Source organism: Pyrus communis, chromosome 15 (assembly GCF_963583255.1).
Source record: "Pyrus communis chromosome 15, drPyrComm1.1, whole genome shotgun sequence".
Taxonomy (NCBI): domain Eukaryota; kingdom Viridiplantae; phylum Streptophyta; class Magnoliopsida; order Rosales; family Rosaceae; genus Pyrus; species Pyrus communis.
Window position 1 is genome coordinate 694461 of NC_084817.1, and position 18520 is coordinate 712980.

The 18520-nt window shown below is 34.8% G+C and overlaps 1 protein-coding gene across 2 annotated transcripts; it reads left to right on the forward strand.

Annotated features, from left to right (window-relative positions):
* The first annotated feature begins 9782 nt into the window (after window positions 1-9782).
* On the forward strand, window positions 9783-14150 carry LOC137718328 (synaptotagmin-2). Of its 2 annotated transcripts, none has more exons than XM_068457852.1 (13): window positions 9783-10082; window positions 10199-10356; window positions 10472-10570; window positions 10674-10724; window positions 10834-10957; window positions 11227-11345; window positions 11524-11625; window positions 12025-12099; window positions 12289-12365; window positions 12445-12691; window positions 12866-13216; window positions 13634-13765; window positions 13845-14150. In XM_068457852.1, the coding sequence occupies exons 2-13, from the start codon at window positions 10246-10248 to the stop codon at window positions 13974-13976; spliced, it is 1620 nt and encodes a 539-aa protein (XP_068313953.1). In that variant the 5' UTR covers window positions 9783-10082; window positions 10199-10245; the 3' UTR covers window positions 13977-14150. The 2 variants fall into 2 exon arrangements, with proteins under 2 accessions (XP_068313953.1, XP_068313952.1); XM_068457851.1 differs by having other exon boundaries at window positions 10202-10356.
* The last annotated feature ends 4370 nt before the right edge of the window (window positions 14151-18520 follow it).

The window sequence follows — 18520 nt, forward strand, 5'->3', positions numbered from 1 at the left end:
AAACTCTGGCCGTTGATAAGTCTGGGTTCCTCGTAATTGGTTGGGCGATAGGGACTCGTTGAATCCTAGCCACGCACGTCTTTAACTAGGGGTGTCCCAGCTTTGTTTTAAAATCATCCCTCTGACCTCAAGTGCAGGGTAGGGAAGGAAGAAGTGGTGGCAGTTTTTTTTAATTCTTCTATTTGTTATTATCTTTTTTCCTCCACATAGTGAGATTATTATTTTAAAATGTAGTGTTTTTCACACACTCCTTATACCTTACATATATTCTTGTTAATTTTTCCATAGATCTTGTTTAATTTCATGCAATCCCGATCAACTGAAAATCGAGAATAATGTGTAAAAAATAGGTGTGTCGATAACATCATCTTATTCTAATTCGAATACAACTCTTCTTCATTAGGGCAATACACCACTTGAAACTTTCTATTTTGAATATTTTCATATTGTCCTTGAGACGTTCATTCTCGTCCTGCAGTCTTGTACAATGATGTGTATCGTTGCTTTTTTGGGTGATCTTTTAAAGTTTAATTTTGCTAAAAATTAACAAAATTTAAAATCGTTTAATTATATAATAGTCGCCAATTATGTAAACACTAATTGTTTTTAATAATATTGACTTAATATCAAACGATTTTAAATTTGATTAATTTTTTCACAAATCTTACCTTCAAAATATATAAATATAAAATACACAAGTGTAATGATTGTTAAAAGTTGCAAAATGAGAATGATAAGAAACAAAAAATGATTATGTTAGGGAGAACAAATTTTATGGAGTAACGCTATAAAGACTAAATTTACAGATAAAATTTGTACACTAAATGATGTATCATCAATATGAAGTAAACACATTAATCGATATTTAATTAATAATTTAATTATTAACAACCACATTATTTGATTTATACAATTTGATTTAAAAATTTTGTATCTCTAACATTATGCGGAGAGGTAAAAAAAAAAAAAAAAAAGGAAGGTTGGTAGCCTCCCGTTGCCCTTTTTTTATTTTTATTTTTTTGTGGGGGAAATGATTGGCAATGTTTACAATATATAAGACTTGGCACGTATCGATATTTTGTATTTTTGTTGACATCTGGAACATAAGAAGATAGAGATGAATTTGGGACAAGATTCTCTTCGGATCCTCATTGTGGGGATCTAGTAATTAATCAATTGTATTCATTCATTGTATGTCGTGCGGTTAGTTTTCGTTAAGTACTATTTATCTTTAATTTTAAATTAAAAATTTTAAAAGATTTCTAGCCGCACGATGTATAATGAACGAATACGATTGATTGATTCTCTGAATTCATACAAAGAGGATTCGAAGAAGATCTTATTCCATGAATTTGGTTGCATTCCATCGTCGCGCGTGTTCATGCACTATACACGTGGCCTCATTTCAGCAACTGCTGTGCTGACAATGAAAAATCTTCCATAATTTCAATGACCAGGGAGGGAGATCAAGATCTTCCAAAATTCAATGAACAAAGTGAGAGATCCTAATTTGCCACATTTTCAACGTTCCATGTTGAATTACATCCTCCAGCCTACGTATACCGGAGAGAAGAATGGTAGAGGTTCAATCATTTTTAACACGTAGCGCTTCTTATATGTTATTGAATCTGATTATAAAAATTACAGTGGATATGCTTAGTAAGTTAGCTTGTGATTCTCTGTTTTCTGTCTTTAGCTTGGTGGCTTCTTGTAAATCTGAAATGCATGGTGGCAAATTTAGGGTTCAGCATACTTATAGGGAAGGGAACTATGTTGCAGATAAATTAGCAGAAATTGGTCCTTCTTTGGAGTATGGTTGTCATTGTTCAGGAAGAACTATAAGAGGCTGCTAGACCCAGATTTGTCTGGTTGTTTTTGTTTTTTGTATTGTACCAAAAAAATCTAACACGTAGCGCTAGTTTCACTCAATGTAACAGCTAAGATAGTTGGATACTCTTACCAAAATATCTGTCATGCATACATATATACATGCATACATGCAGGCATACATATATACATATATACATATATACATATATACATGCATACATGCATATTATTGTCGTGTTTATTTGTCCTATTTGGGATAAGTACATGTTTAGGGCTTAAAGGGCAGATGAAGCCAGATTCAATAATCCTGAGCACCGAAAGTTAATTAGGGTTGGTACATCAGTTGACTCGAATGTTAATTTAATTTCCATATTGAGCGCCATCCAAGGCCATATGTTCAGTTCGTGACTCGATATTGTGTGCCCAAAATTAGTCATGCATGCAGTTTCTTTCAAAACAAGATATGATGACTTGTAACGTCCAGATTGTCGAGTAGCTATACATAGATTGCTAGGCTAGCTAGATGAATGATTTCGCCACAAAGTCCATCACACACCTTTGTTAAATTTAGGCTCATCATTTCAAATTAATTAAAGAAGATCAACGATAAAAAAATTTAACAATAATGTGTGTAGGATAAAAATAATGTATAAATAGCATTGTCCTAGTACTAATAACAGTACTGTCCACGTTGGCCCCTTGAGTGGAGAAAAGAATGAGTGGATCCTCTTCCTTAAGGTACCGTTTGATACGTGGGACGGGACGGAACAGAGTGGGATAAGGTGTTCCGTCCCACGTTTGGTGCGCCTAAAACGGGTGGAACGAGTTGTTCCACGGGACTAGTTTTGGGTGAATTTTCGTTCCACCTCACCTCCCTGGAACGACTCGTTCCACATCCGTGGAACACAAAATTATAACTTCTCCGTCTCCTTCTTCTTCCTCCTTGTTTCCATCCGAGGGCATCTTTGCTCCCGCTCCGTTCCGTTCCGTCCTGTCCCGTTCCGTCCCGTCCCGTCTGCATATCAAACGATACCTAAGAGAACAGCTTTTATCATACATGTTTGCCCTACCTTTACTATCATTGTCCTATTTTGAAACGAAAAATAAATGTAAGTGCGTAGAAAGTAAAAAATAATAATTAAAAATCACTTCGCATGAATATTTCCATCTGCACTCTAATTATTCTCTGCCTTATTATATTTATTTAGTGGTCAATTACCTGGGAGTTACATTTGTAACTTAATGCTATGTTGATGCGGTGTATTTTGTTATAGGATTTGACCAAACATCTAACGGCACGAGTTGAAACGACAATCATGCAATACCTATACGTTCTTTGTACTTGAACCGCATTTATTACTACGGAGTGATTGTAACCTTTTGAAGATAAAAACACAGACTAACGAGCCATAAAATCTTAATACAAATCATACAATACTTATATTATATAAACATGCATTTATGTAGTCTTTTCGGTCCAGAGTACGTGCTAATTAATATTGACTAAGATCGAAATATAATTGAATGAAATAAAGAAGAAAAAAAAAGGGGATAGAGATATTCTTTCTCGCTTCTACATACAGCAAACTCACCAACTTTAGAAAGCAAATTTTGGTGCCTTCTCGATCATCCACCCTATCCCCATCCCATTATACCACATGCCAAGTTCTGAAGCTAATGGCAATTGTGGGAAGTGAATTTTAATGGTGATTAACAATGCTATAAGCCCATAACTAATTAAATTGGATCATAGATAGTAAATTCATGTATAATATGCATATTGTATATGTACGTACACATGTACTTTTCAAAAATACTTCTGTTTTTCGTACACGTTTTAAGGATTCGTTAAATTCCTTTTTTTATATATATATAATTCCAAAGTATACATGATGCACATAAGTACACATTTATTATGTTTAATACAAGTTATTTTGATGCATTTTTTAATAAACATACAATGTTCACGTATTTTCACATATTGTTGAATAAATAAAAATATACCTTTTACATAAATAGTGGCCGAATTTTTCAAAAATATTTTCTTGGTAAAGTTGCTGAATAATACCCGCACATATTTTTTCACATACATATCCGTCATGTATTTTACAAAACTACAAATTGAATACGTATATACGTTTACGACGATCCACATACATGATATATGTAAATAATATGAAACGTGTCACATTAGTCCACATGTGTGTGTGTGTGTGTGTGTATTATATTGGCCAGTGACGTGAGCTATAACCATGCATGCACCGACCACTCTTAAAAATTATAAGACTCTTCTTTTGTATATATGCTGAAATGCAAATATATAGTATGGTGTGTGTGTGTATATATATATATATAGACAGACACACACACATGCCTAAGTTTAGGCGGCCTTTGATTATTGGTTTCAAGATTTGTCGCCTAATATAATTTATGATAACAAAGCTCACTTGCCATATTATGAAATTGATGTAAACAAAAGTTAGGGCAAATAGACAGTAAAAAATGTGTTGCTGGTTCATGACATAAAGGGTGATCATCATCATCATCATCATCAACTACAATTATCACTCACAAATCAAAAGGTCGGTGTCTTAAAAGAATGGTCAACTCCAAACTTCTCAATTAAAAATATTAAAGTCTTTTTATCTCCATTTTACAGATTGGATCTAGCTAGATGTCACGACTGTATTTCCTTCTATATACTCTGCACAATTGAAATTTGACATAGAACCATTTTTTGTATTTTTTTTTTTTTTTAAATATCAGTTTGTGGCTTTATCATGGCAGTCTATTATTGGGGAACATGAAGACTCATAGAAGTATTTCAGTCTCCTCTACCCCCATCGTGTATTTTTTAAAGAGAGATAGAGCTTGTTTGAAAGTGCTTTTAAAATGACTATAAAAACATTTGGTGGAAATGTTTTGGAATTAATCTTTGGTTAAAATGCAAGTGAACCAAATAACATTGAGCTCGTTTGAAAGTGTTTTCAAAATGACTAAGAGCGTTTTTGCGTGTTTTTGTTACCAATTCTTAATAAAAATGCAAGTGCTTTGGAATTGGAACTCAAAAACACTTTCGCAAAAAACGCTTTCAATAATTTTTTTAATGCACTTCCAAACCACTTCATAAAACTTCACTTCTACCCATTTTCTTTTTCGATTTTAATAATGTTAACTTACAAACGTTGAGTTTTCATATATATAGAGCTCATTTGGATGTGTTTTTGAAATGACTAAAACCGCTTTTGGTAAATATGTTTTTAGAACTAATCATTAATAAAAATGCAAATAAATCCTGGAAAAGTACTTAAAATGTTTCTTGAAAGAAGCACATAACTGGTGCTTATTGCATAAAACACTTTAAGTGCTTTTGAAACCCAAAAATATTTTCTCTAAAAGTATTTTCAGTTATTTAAAAGTACATCCAAACGAGCTCATATTTGTTCTTTAGAGCTTTAATTTCGATTTCAAGCTCCGTCCAAAATTTAATACTTAGAAATTCAAATCTATGATTAACCAATTCGACGCAAGAAATTTAAAGTCTAAGCATTAATGATTTCACACTACAAAACACAACCAATTGAAGCATAATTGAGAAATGTTGAGTGAAATTGAGGGTTTCTCAATTTTACTACATTTCTCATTGGGCTTATAGGTAAGGTAATCTATATGAGCCCAGTCCAATCATTGATCCCACTTTTTTATTTTTCAATTGGGTTTATTTCCTTGCTCTAAGCCCAGACCTCTGAAGGCCTACCAAAACCCAACATATGTAAAACCGATCTCAACTCTCCCCTCTACCTTTGCACAACTTGAACTTGTCTATTTTGTTTCTCAAGGTTGTCACATCTTTTTGTAAAACTGAACTTGGTTATCAATTGGTCTAGCGTTATTTAAGTCCGCACTTGATTATAAGAAGTCTTATGTTCGACTCATACAAATGTATGAACAATTTTCATCATTGTAAATTTGTAGTGAGTTTGACAACGTTTAAGATAAGTTAACAACACGTTCTTAAATTTTTTGTAAATAACTTATCCCTTGTGGCAAAAAAAAAAAAAAGAAATTTATCAAAAACATTACTAAGACAATGGGTTACATAAGATATTTGTCTCATGAGAAGATTCCATCCCATGTTATAACGAGTGTGCAATTTTGCTTATCATCCTTAAATGATGGTAATGCTCACCATCTTCTTTATCGTTTTAGATGTCGTTAGATGAGTTGAAATTTTGAAATATGCGTATATCCACTACACACATATCAAAATTTAAACTCATCTAACGATGATAAATAGAATAACGAACATCACCATCATTTGAGAATGGTAAATAAAAATATTCCGTTATTACAATATTCATGATAAAACATTTCCTTTGTAGTTTAATTCCAGGTTGCCACATATATATGCTTTGTGTGACTTAAAATTATGGACTGTGTACAATATGGTGCATGATGTTGACACGCTTGCAAACGACGGGGTAAAGACCGTCTGCCCCCTCAAAAGCGACAGTTAGTTTAGTTAAGAGTTTAGAATAATAGTGACCCTAAATATCTAAATTTAGTTTAGTTAAGGATAAAGACATCTAAATTTTTTGGCATGTTTAGAAGTGCCTTTTAAATGATTGAAAGTTTTTTTTTTTTTAAATGTTTTTGAGTGTCACTTTTTAGGATACACTTGCATATTTACTAGATTAGCTCCAAAAACATTTTAACAAAATGCGTTTTCAATTATTTTAAAAATAATTTTAAATTAGCTTAAAAAGAGTTTTGAATTTTTTATATTTTGGTAATATAAAAGGGGTAAAAGAAAATATGTCTTTTGCGCTTGAAACTTATAGATAATAGAGTTCCTAATTTATAAAAATTAGATAATAGAGTTCCAGCATTTATAAAAATTGAAATATAGATAGAGTTCACATGTCATCACAACATATAGATAATAGAGTTCCTAATTTATAAAAATTGAAATAAAATTCCCACATTTCTCTCCAACTTCTCTCTTTCATATATATTTTTTTAAATCTTTTATATTTACACACAGTGTTTGTCGACTCGGTCCATCTCATTTTTTATGAAATTTTTTAATTGAATTGAAAGAGAAATTGATTGACCTTTTAATCTTTTATTATTAATTAAATTGACTAAATGCTACTATAAAACGAGTTCAAATTCTCTTTGTGAGGATCCTGGAGATTCGTGAATCATGTCCGTTTATCGTACATCGTACGGTCAGAAATCATTTTAAATATTTTTATTTAAAAATAAACATGAACAACATTTGATAAAAACTGATCGCACGTTATACAATAAACATGTACGATTCACATATTCCTAAGATCCTCACCAAAAAGATCTGAAGAGGATCCTGTTGGCTGTAAAACAGGAAAGGGTCCTATCCAAATCTCTTCCACTTAATTCTTCTTATCAAATAATTTAAACTCTTGAAATTTGATCTAACAGCTACAACACAAAATCTAAAGGAATCCTTCCTGTAAAACTATTGCAGTCGGCAAAAATGTCGTTTTCCATGGGCTTTTGACACCACAAAATACGCGTGACCACAAATCAAAAGTTTGTTTTTATATGAAATATCAAGAGCCACATGGCAGTTTGACAAAAGCAAAAAAAAAAAAAGAAGAGATACATGGCAGATGTCGGAAGTAAAATTTGACACTTCAACGCAGGAATAAAAGAAAGTTCAGAAATTCTAAAGATTTTAATCTCCATCTTGATCTTTAATAATATATTGTTCAACCATCTTCATGTGAGTTGTGACTATCGCACAATGACACGTACATAGGAATTTAGGAAAGATATTTGAAACGATTTCTTGCTTTGAACCTACACAAGTTTATTAGCTATTGTCAGATTTAGCTTATTCTTCTATTTCTTTAATGTAAATAGAATCATTTGTTTTAAAAAAAAAAATAGTAGAGAATTGCTACTGATTCTTTATTAGACTCTCTGTCACTTCACAAATAAAACGTCAATTTTCTTAGAAATATGATGAAATAGTATATAAAACATATGAAGTGATAGAGAGTCTATTAGGAGTATCGCTTTTGAAATAGACCAAGTAGCATTTCTCAAGTTGAGTAATCCACAGTTTGGTGTAAAATATAATACAAAACACCTGTATGAGAGATATCATATAGATAAGGACGTAATTTAGATGCCTCTAACTCAAGTTTTATGTGGACCTACCTAACACAATCTAAAGTGACTCGTATCAAATTTATCTTATTTTTTCATTTCCTTAATGTAAATAGAATCGCTTGTTCAAAAAGAAAAAAATAGTTTACTAGTAAATTGTTACCGGACTCTCTATTGAACTTCCTGTCACTTCACAAATTAACATCAATTTTCTTACAAATATTATGAAATAATGTATAAAAAATATGAAGTGACAGAGAGTTTATTGAGAGTTTCGCTCTTAGCATTTCTCAAGTTGACCAATCCACAGTTTGGTGTAAAATATATTACAAAAACCCTGTATGAGAGCTATCATGTAGACAAGGACGTAATTTAGATGCCTTTAACACAAGTTTTCTTGGACCTACCTAACGCAATCTAAAGTGAATCATGTTTGTCTATTTCATCAAAATAATATTGTAATTACAACCAGTAACAATTCATAAAAGGGGAGAATTTGTTCGTGGCAAGCACTAATGCTTGATGCTAACCTACTTTTCTCTTTGCTATTTATTCTTATATTTTGGTGATGCCAATGTCATTTACACTCATACTTTTGTAATGTCAAATTCATTATATAAATCAAACGAGCTTGTAACTCCGTTGATACGAATATATATTTTTGCATTTGGAATTTGAGTTCATTTTTTTTTATTACATGTGATACTATTAATTTAAACTAAACTGAAAGGAGAAAAATATTGAAACCTAAAACACATTCGGTCGAAGAATAATCTCACATAAGCACTGTGTTTTTTAAGGCAATAACACTGTTTAATCCTAAACACTAATCCTTCTAAAACTCTTGAGTATAAAATAGGATGGCGCTATCAACACATCTATTTTTATCTTCCACACACACTTCTCAATTTTCAGCCATTAGATCGAATAAATTGAGATATCAAAAGATGAAACTAATAGGGTTGTGTGGAGTTAAAATATGTGTATGGATTGCACACTATAAAATATTCTGAAATATACTAAAATTTTTCCAAAATGCGGAGTGCTATCCACACACGAATTTTTACTTTTCACACATCCTCTCAATTTTTGGCTGTCAGATCGAATGAATTGAAGTAGATCACACCCATTTTTACTTCTCACACATCCTCTCAACTTTCGACTGTCAAATTAAATGGATTGAAGAAGATCATAACCATTTTTACATTTTACACAACCTTCTTCTGTTTTCGCTATCGAATTGCATAATTGAAGAAGAACAATATAAAAAATTAAAAAATTAACAAAAGTGTCTGAGAGGTAAAAATATGTGTGTATATTCACTTTCCTTCCTAAATATATATGCATTTTGGATTGTGGGAATTGGATCCGCTCCGGACCTTAGTGTTCGAAGCCTAATGATCAACTAATTTGAACAGCACAAATTGAATCCAACTACTTCTATTAACTCATTTTTCTGAACCACCACACACAAGCCAACAACTTTGATTTCTTTTACTCACTAATCAGATAAATTGACCGTTAAGCTCCGGACACTAAAATCCTGCGGACCCAGTTCCCTGGATTGTGGACAAAGAAGGAAAGCAAGTACTAACTGAAACGGTTAAAAGAAGAAAATAAAAAGGACAAAAGAACAAAAGAGGGAGAAGGACAAAAAGGCAAAATAGAAACCAATCATTATTTCCCTTTTAATTCCGTAAATTTATGATTCATTCCCCACAATAATCTCGTAACGCTGTAAAAAATATGTACAGATGAGACAGAGAGAGAGAGAGAGAGAGCGAGCCAATAAACCGCTTAGACGTTACCGACACTCGAGACAGATGAGAAGAAACCCCACAAACGCCAGCCGTTTGCTTGGAATCGGATCCAGTGGTCGTTGATGAGAGAGAGAGAGAGAGAGAGAGAGAGAGAGCAGAGCATCCCACCAAGAATAAGTGCCTCCCTTTAATGCTCCTATCTGCTTCTTTCAGATAAGCATTGTCGTCTTCTCCACTCCTTCTCCACGCGGCAGAAACAAAATATTTTTTGGTTTCTGGGTCTTCCACAATTTACGGGAATTCAGATATGTGATCATTTTTCTGCGATTTTTACAGGTTTTTTTTTACTGTGTTTTTCATGTTGTAGTCTTGGTGTGTAGGAAAAGGAAGGAGTGGAACTGGAGAGGTGTTTTTGAATCGTACTCGGTTTTTACAGTCTTGTTCTTGTGTAGTAGTGTGGGATTTTGGGGTGGTCTGAGGTTCTGAGGGCGGATTTGAGATGGGTATTCTGAGTGCGATTTTGGGTTTTGTGGGTTTTGGAGTTGGAACTTCAACTGGGCTTGTGATCGGGTATTACGTCTTCATCTACTTCCAGCCAACTGATGTCAAGGTCGGTTCTTTTATAACTATTAGTGGATTACTGCTCGGCTGATTGCTGATAATGTTTGTGTTTTGGTTCAACAAATGTCAATTTTTGTGACATATCTGATTTGTAATGAACCCAGAATCCTGCAATTCGTCCATTGGTCGAGCAAGATTCGAAAACTCTGCAGAGGCTGCTTCCGGAGATACCCATGTGGGTGAAAAATCCAGACTATGATCGTGTATGTTCACTTTTCGAAATTTTGGTTTTTGCAAATTGATTTTCTTGAGTTGGTGTTACAAATGCCATAAGAGAAGCTTATCAGGATTTTTGTTTCTGTGAAGGTTGACTGGCTCAACAAATTTATTGAGCTCATGTGGCCTTACCTGGACAAGGTAATGCATACATATTATAACAGTATTCGCATATTTTCCAGGGGTGTTTTGCTTGGTTGACTCTCTCTTAATCTTTTGTACTGAGTATTGGCGGTGAATTTGTTTTTAGGCAATTTGCAAAACTGCGAGGACCATAGCAAAACCCATTATTGCTGAGCAAATTCCGAAATACAAAATTGATTCCGTCGAGTTTGAAGCGCTTTCCTTGGGTACCCTACCGCCAACTTTTCAAGGTTGAGTTGATCCTCTTACTTTCCCTCTCTTACACGCACACAATTTTGGATCTGCATTCTGTTTTCGCGATCCCACCCATCGGTTATATGCTACTTATCACTTTTTATTTTGTGTTGTTATTGTTAATTTCTTGACATAGTATACTGTGAACAAGATGATATCCGCCTTAAAATTTCCATCTTATCTTATTTTAAACCTTTGTTCTGTTTTCCCCTGCTATGCAATACTCGTGCGTAGTGCTCATTTCTTGTTTTTCTGTATATGGCAGGAATTAAAGTGTATGTTACCGGTGAGAAGGAATTGATAATGGAGGTACAACTGAAGTGGGCAGGCAATCCTAACATCCTTGTTGCAGCTAAAGCATTTGGTTTGAAAGCCACGGTTCAGGTACGTTCCATGAAGGAACTAGTATATTTAAAGTTCAGTATGCCTGCACACACACACTACCCCAAGCGGTGGTCTGCCTATTCCATGCACACACATGAACTAATACTTTGAATAAAAGTTAAGACGAGAGACTTATTACTGGATTTGAATGAAGCATTGATTCTTTGGATTGTTTCAGGTGGTTGATCTGCAAGTGTTTGCTTGTCCACGCATCAGCCTGAAGCCTTTGGTTTCTGCCTTTCCTTGTTTTTCAAAAATTTTCGTGTCTCTGATGGAGAAGGTGTGGTACTGATTCCATTTTCATATTGCTTACATGCTTGATGATTGTATTACAGCGGAAAACTAGTTGGTAGTCAGGGACGTGGTATGTTATATAACTACATTGATTTGGTTTTCTGGTACCTGACAATCCAGAGTCGGAAATGTGTTATATTTAATGTCATTTTCAGATGTACATTCTATATGACTTCAGTTTAATCGAAAAGGCTCAATTTTTGTAATTATGACTATTAGAGATGTATACTGGGATTAGATGTCCATGACCACCCCCGCATAGACAACCTCAGAATTATAATTCTGTTGCGGTGTCTATAATGTGTCACGTCTCCCCCGTCTCCTTACTTCCATTTTGTCTTCCTTTCTATTTGCCCTTCTCAGCTATCTTATTAATGATTTGCAGCCGCATGTTGACTTTGGATTAAAACTGGTTGGAGCAGATGCTATGGCTATTCCAGGCCTGTATAGGTTTGTCCAGGTAGCATCTCTTACTTTTTGCGAAGGTTAAAGCAGTGATATGGTTTGTGTTTACATCGTATACGAAGGATGATTAGTATATATGTTATACCAAGATGCATAGATTACTTATTTATAGAATATTCTACATGAAACTTGAATTTCTCAACGCCATCTTGCTTACTTTTGTTATTCTGTTTTGATTCATCAGGAGCTTATTAAAGAACAAGTGGCAAACATGTACCTATGGCCCAAAGCCCTAGAAGTACAAATCATGGATCCCACAATGTATGTGTCATGTTGTTTTGTTTCGAGTAATTGTGTAAGTTGGTTGTTGTGACCTAATAATTTTGTTTAATTCTGTCAGGGCTATGAGGAAGCCTGTTGGGATTTTGCATATAAAAGTTCTTAAAGCAATGAAGCTTAAAAAGAAAGATTTATTAGGAGGAGCAGATCCATATGTGAAAATCAAGCTCACTGAGGACAAGCTTCCTTCAAAGAAAACAACTGTGAAACACGGCACTTTGAACCCTGAATGGAATGAAGAGTATAATTTCGTAATCAGAGACCTAGAGACTCAAGCATTAGAGTTGATGGTTTATGATTGGGAAAAGGTATGATTCTTTGTTTGGAAATGTGAAAGAAAGTAGATACGTCTTTTTTTTAGCATGGTTTTCTTTCTTTCCAGGATGGATAGAAATACACATAAGCGAGAAGCCACATTGTGCCCTTAGTTCTCTACATTTATCATCTTACGCGTATAATAATGTGGGTTTAATTTTTCTTAGATTGGCAAGCATGACGAAATGGGTATAAATGTCATTCCACTGAAAGAACTTACACCTGAAGAGCCTAAAGTTATGACTCTTGACATACTGAAGAGCATGGACCTCAATGATGCTCAAAATGACAAGTCACGTGGACAGCTTGTTGTGGAATTGATCTATAAACCCTTTAAGGAGGATGAGATGCCCAAAGATGATGAAGATCCAAATGCTGTACAAAGGGCTCCTGAAGGAACACCTGCAACTGGTGGTGCGCTTGTAGTTACCGTCCATGAAGCTGAAGATGTGGAAGGAAAGCACCACACTAACCCACAAGTGCGCATACTTTTCAGGGGCGAAGAGAAAAGAACCAAGGTACATAAGTCCCTCGGTGTCCTTGTCCTTTCTCCGTTTTTCCTCTTACTTGTTTATAAACTATAGTTACTGCATGCTAAAGGCCCGTAGCAAGGAAAGGAGGCTTTTTTTTAGTCGGAGACTCTTGCATTCTAAGTTAGTTGAAAGATGAGAAGAAATAGTAAAGTCTTATTTTCTGTATATGTGAAAGAAATCACTTTATTGGTGCTGATGCATGTGTCGGATAAGAACTTCTGATGAATAGACGAATTTGTTCCCGAACTGTTATGCAAGTGTCATGGGTTTTCCCTCCATGATGCTGATACAATAAGAAACGATTGAATGCCGTTCATTTTATGTGATCGTGGAATTTCAAAGTTTAACTTGGCTATAAACGTTTTGTATGTTTACTTACAATCTCATTGGGAACTGACACAGCCTGTCAAGAAAAATCGGGATCCAAGATGGGAAGAGGAGTTTCAGTTTATATTGGAAGAGCCACCGAAAAAGGAGAGGCTTCATGCTGAAGTGGTTAGCCACTCCTCAAGGATGGGGCTGTTGCATCCCAAGGTAACACAGTTGAAACACATTCAACTTATTTATATTTGCGTTTATGAAATAACCCTCTGGTGTTTTTCCTTCCGATCAGGAAACTCTTGGATACGTGGACATAGACTTGGCGGATGTTGTTACCAATAGAAGAATCAATGAGAAATACGATCTGATAGATTCGAAGAATGGACGGCTTCAACTCGAGCTGCAATGGAGAACAGCTTCTTGAGGGGTATTGCAGTAAAAGAATTCTGTGTAGAAATGGTAAATGCCCTGTAAATTTCGATTCGTTTCGGATCATGTCCCGTAGTTTTCATAAATCTGTGTAAATGCTACTCTCTCTGATTTCTCACCCTACCAGACAATTCAGAATTTGCTATCGATGAATATATTTCTTGTTTGAGATCAATCATCTCCTTTAACTTTCATGTCTCCATAGGGAGGACTTGACTACGGTATGCAAACTTTGGTGGTATTCCAAATTAACAACGCAAAGCAATCGATGGAATCTTATGCAAGTTAGGAATAAAATCATTAAGTACGTGTGCCAAGTAAATCATATTCTTTTTTTCTTCTACTATAGTATTATTTCCTTGGCGGGTTTTGTTCGTGACAGGTTTTTACTTAATTCTCACCCACCTAGTTGGTTTTTAAAATCGGATTGAGCATGTGCAAATTCAGGTTGATCGGCTCAAGATGCATCCCTAGTGGGTGTAAACAGTTTAACATCAAGAGATACGTTAATGAACAAACAAAATATAAAATCATGAGTTATACTTTATTAATTGAAAACAAATAAACACTGCATAACCCGTCATACTGCATCTTACCAGACTGTTGAGAATAAATGAATACAGGCACTCCAATAAAACACTAAATCAACCCCTAGCTAATTCTTAACGGGCTAGAAACCCTAATCTTGGCCCACAAGAAAAACCATAAATAATAATAATAATAAATAAATAAACTAATTTTCCAAACACAAAGCTGCTGGGTTGGGCAGCACAAATAGTTGGACGTCTCTTCCTTCGTCTTGTCCAGGTCTTCTGGTTAGGATTGTTCAGACCCGAAAAGTCCCCAATTCAAAGAGCTGAACTGAGATTTCTAGGGTCCAGTTTGAAATTGTTCAGACCCGAATAATCCAACCCGAATTATCTGAGAAACCCAAATAACCAACCCGTTTCATGTAAAACCCAAGATAATCAACGGAGGAGGGGTGTGATGTGACCATTTGCGGCGTTTATACTCGATTAGACTGAACACTGAACACACTTGATGAAGAGATTGCAAGTCTTGAAAAGTTTGTTCCTTCCATCCATCCATCAATCTATCAATCTGATTCCGCAGGTCCGCATAAGCATAAGCTTTGCCGACAATACTCTGTCAAACTGAGATTTTACGTAAATTTTGTCACCTTATATTTTTAACGTAATATTTTATGATTAACATAAAAATTATGTTAAAATTATAAGATAACAAACAATTCATCACAAATTTTACCTTTTTGCTTACCAAATTATAAAAATATAGGCATCATCCTTATCGTTTAAGAAGAGACAAATTTGGAGGTTACTTTGACCCAACTCCCAAAGCCAAAAGCTTGTGGTGTGTTTGTATGCACTATTTAGGAGATAGAAGTGAAAATCTACCGTGTCATAACCTAAATTCTTTTATGTCAATCTATTACATAAGGAGATGAGAGAAAATGTGTCATATGTCACGCTACCAATGTATAGATACATAATTCTTTATTACAACCATGAGTTGATCACTTTGTTAGTATTACTCTCGGATATTTCAATTATATATTAGAATTCATCGTTACGAACAAATATATATCACCTGTTGTACGGTAAATTTTCTCAATTAGATGGACATCTATAACGTAATACTTAATACAGCAAACTATACAATTATTTCTTGGATAGAGTCCCTTCGTTGAGGCTAGAATTGGCAAACGGGTCATATTTGTCGTGTTCGTATCGTTTTCGTATCATACCAGTTATCTTAATTGATTCATGTCGTGCCAAATTCGTTATCTTAACAAGTTTTTACATATGACACGATAACGACCTGACTCATTAACTGTTCATGTTGTTTCGTGTAAGATTAATGGGTTAACTAATAAATTGCCATGCCTAATGTCTAGAAATGGCAAACAGGTCGTTTACGTGATATACTTGTTATCTTAGTGGGTGACCTAACAATGATCTGATTTGTTAACGGGTGACCTAATAACAATCCCATTTTTTAATGAGGTGACCATAAACCTAATATTTTTGTGTCATTTTGTATCATGTTAACAGATTGTGCATAAAATTGTCAAACCTAATTGAGGCTGAGGCCACACTTCTGGACGTAAGTTTGGAAAGAAAGCATATAGCCATTGGAACTTGAGCAGTATAGAAAAACGAATATTAACCTATAAAAATAGTCCCTAGCAACTGAGAACTATGCAATGTCCTCCTACCAATAAACGAAAATTCCCCTACTTTCTAAACCATCCTAGAAGTTTTAATTTTTCTAAAGACAATAATAATCCTAATATAATAGGTTTCAGTATCACTGATACAAAAATAACCATCTTTATTCTTCTAACACTGAGCTTATAGATTCCCGCAATTGAGAATTCATCCACTAACACGCATGATCTGAAGAATATGAATCTGTTCCCACAACCCTAGTGGAAGAACAATGAGCAGCTTGGATCAAATCAGAATCAATGCTGCTGTCCTTGTTGTTACAATTTGTGAGGCTATCGAAACATCCCTACCCAAATTCTCCAGTAACGTCTCTTTCGTTTTTAGCATCTGTGCCATTAAAAAGAGGTCCATATCCCATAAAGCTTACTTTGTTGTAAAGTTGTCAACCAAAGTATTTAAGAACATTGTCTACCAGTGAACTCGTTTTGTTCTCCCTGGTCTTGAATCAAAGTGGAGACTTGTGGCTGTGGGTACATGTTCATCCTTCTAACTTTGTGAAAACTTGAGAAGGAAAATCGATATTATCCGTAGGAAAATTCCACAAATGTATATGGCTCGTGCGTTTTGAACTCGTCATACAATTTCAAGCTGGTTTTGTCGCATGCGAGGATTTACCTAATAGCATAGTTCTAGTTCAGTCGAAAGGGAAGAAGATACGTTATTTTAAGGGGATGGAAGATTGAGGCGGCATGCAAGTTGAACTTAAAACTTTCATTTTTTTTAGTACATTGATATTTTTACACCAAATAGATGGTGAGTTCGGCTAAGCTACACAATTCACAGCCTAATTTGGTATTAAATTCGTCATCCACAAGATTCGAACCTAAGATCTCTCACTTCTAAGTAAATAGGAATAACACCAAACCATGGTACTGAGTGACGAAACTTTCAGTTAGAAGTGAAGAATAATACTACTTCATATTTGACATTAGTAGTGGTAATTGCTAGTTGACACAAGATTAAGGGTTGTAAATGTAAGACTATCAAGGCATCTAGCTAGAGTGAAACAAACGAAATGAGAGATTTTTTAATGTGCTTGAATACGACCCCGATAAATAAGTGTCATAATATTATTAGTTAAAAATTTAAAAAATAAAAAATTTAACTAATTTTATTATAATATTTGTTGTACTAAACAGTATTTTTAGCGTACTGAAAAACTTCTCAAACGAAAGGAGCGTGAAATAAACGAAAGCAGAAGAGATAAAAGACAGGAAAATGAGTGGACTTTTAGCTCCCAGCCAAATGGAGTCAGACGGAAAGTTGACCGTCTAGAAAAAGACGCAGTCTTTAATCTGGGCCCAGCTTTGCCCCGAGCCCATTCTGATCCTCAGTTCTCAGAAAGGTCGCATCCACAATTCCACATCAACCTTAGTTTCTGATCACTGGCCTCAAAAAAAAAAAAAAAAACCCCATTTATAACGCAAAATTTCAAAGAATTAAAAACCGCAACGACATGTCATGATCAATCTCTGCAATCATATATTAATGGAGTTTGTGACTGATGAGTCAAAAAAAAAATAATCTTTTTGCAATGAAATAATAAGCTTATATACAATATACGTTCCTCTTACATTAATAAAGCAAAAGATTTTATTGGCTTTGGTCATCCAAACTATTCATCCTTAGGAGAGGATTCAATTCTGATCACGGAATCCTTATGATTTATAGGACAAGGATTCGGTGATGATCATTTTCCAAAGAGGACAACAAAGAGAGCTCTCCTTCTCTGCACATGATCGCACTGCCACGTAATCCAACGAGCCAAGTTATTCGTACGAAAGTTTCCCAAGCTTCCACATAAAAAACGAGGAGAAAATATTAGAGTAAAATGCAATTAGGATAACGGAGGGATTAAGGGGAAACTAAGGACGTCAAAGTAGAAAGAGAGGGAACTGATACTAGAGAGCAGAGATTAGACAGTTCGGCCATTGCCATAGACTACCAGATCACGCCGTCAAAACACACCCATCCGACTGAGAATCGCAGAGGGTACCAACCCCTTAACGCCGTCAATCCAACCGTCCTCTGCTGTCAAACTTGTGTCCTGTACCCGTACGACTATAAAAACCACAGGCACACACACGGAGACTTAACCGTCCGTTTAACCGCACCGTGAGCTATCACGCTGATACGACGAAATGGAACGAGCGTCTCTCTCTCGTGCAACTTTTTTCCCATTTTTTACTTACTTTTTCATTATTCTTCATCTTTGATTCTGGCCGCCGCATTGCGCATTTGCATATATACCAGAAAACGCTATCTCTGCAAACAAAGGAGAGCTAAAAAA

Coding starts and splice junctions, on each gene's coding strand:
- LOC137718328 (XM_068457852.1), top strand. CDS start 10,246: ATGGGTATTCTGAGTGCGATTTTGGGTTTTGTGGGTTTTGGAGTTGGA. Junction 11,346..11,523: donor GTTTGAAAGCCACGGTTCAG/GTACGTTCCATG, acceptor GGATTGTTTCAG/GTGGTTGATCTGCAAGTGTT. Junction 12,366..12,444: donor CAAATCATGGATCCCACAAT/GTATGTGTCATG, acceptor TAATTCTGTCAG/GGCTATGAGGAAGCCTGTTG.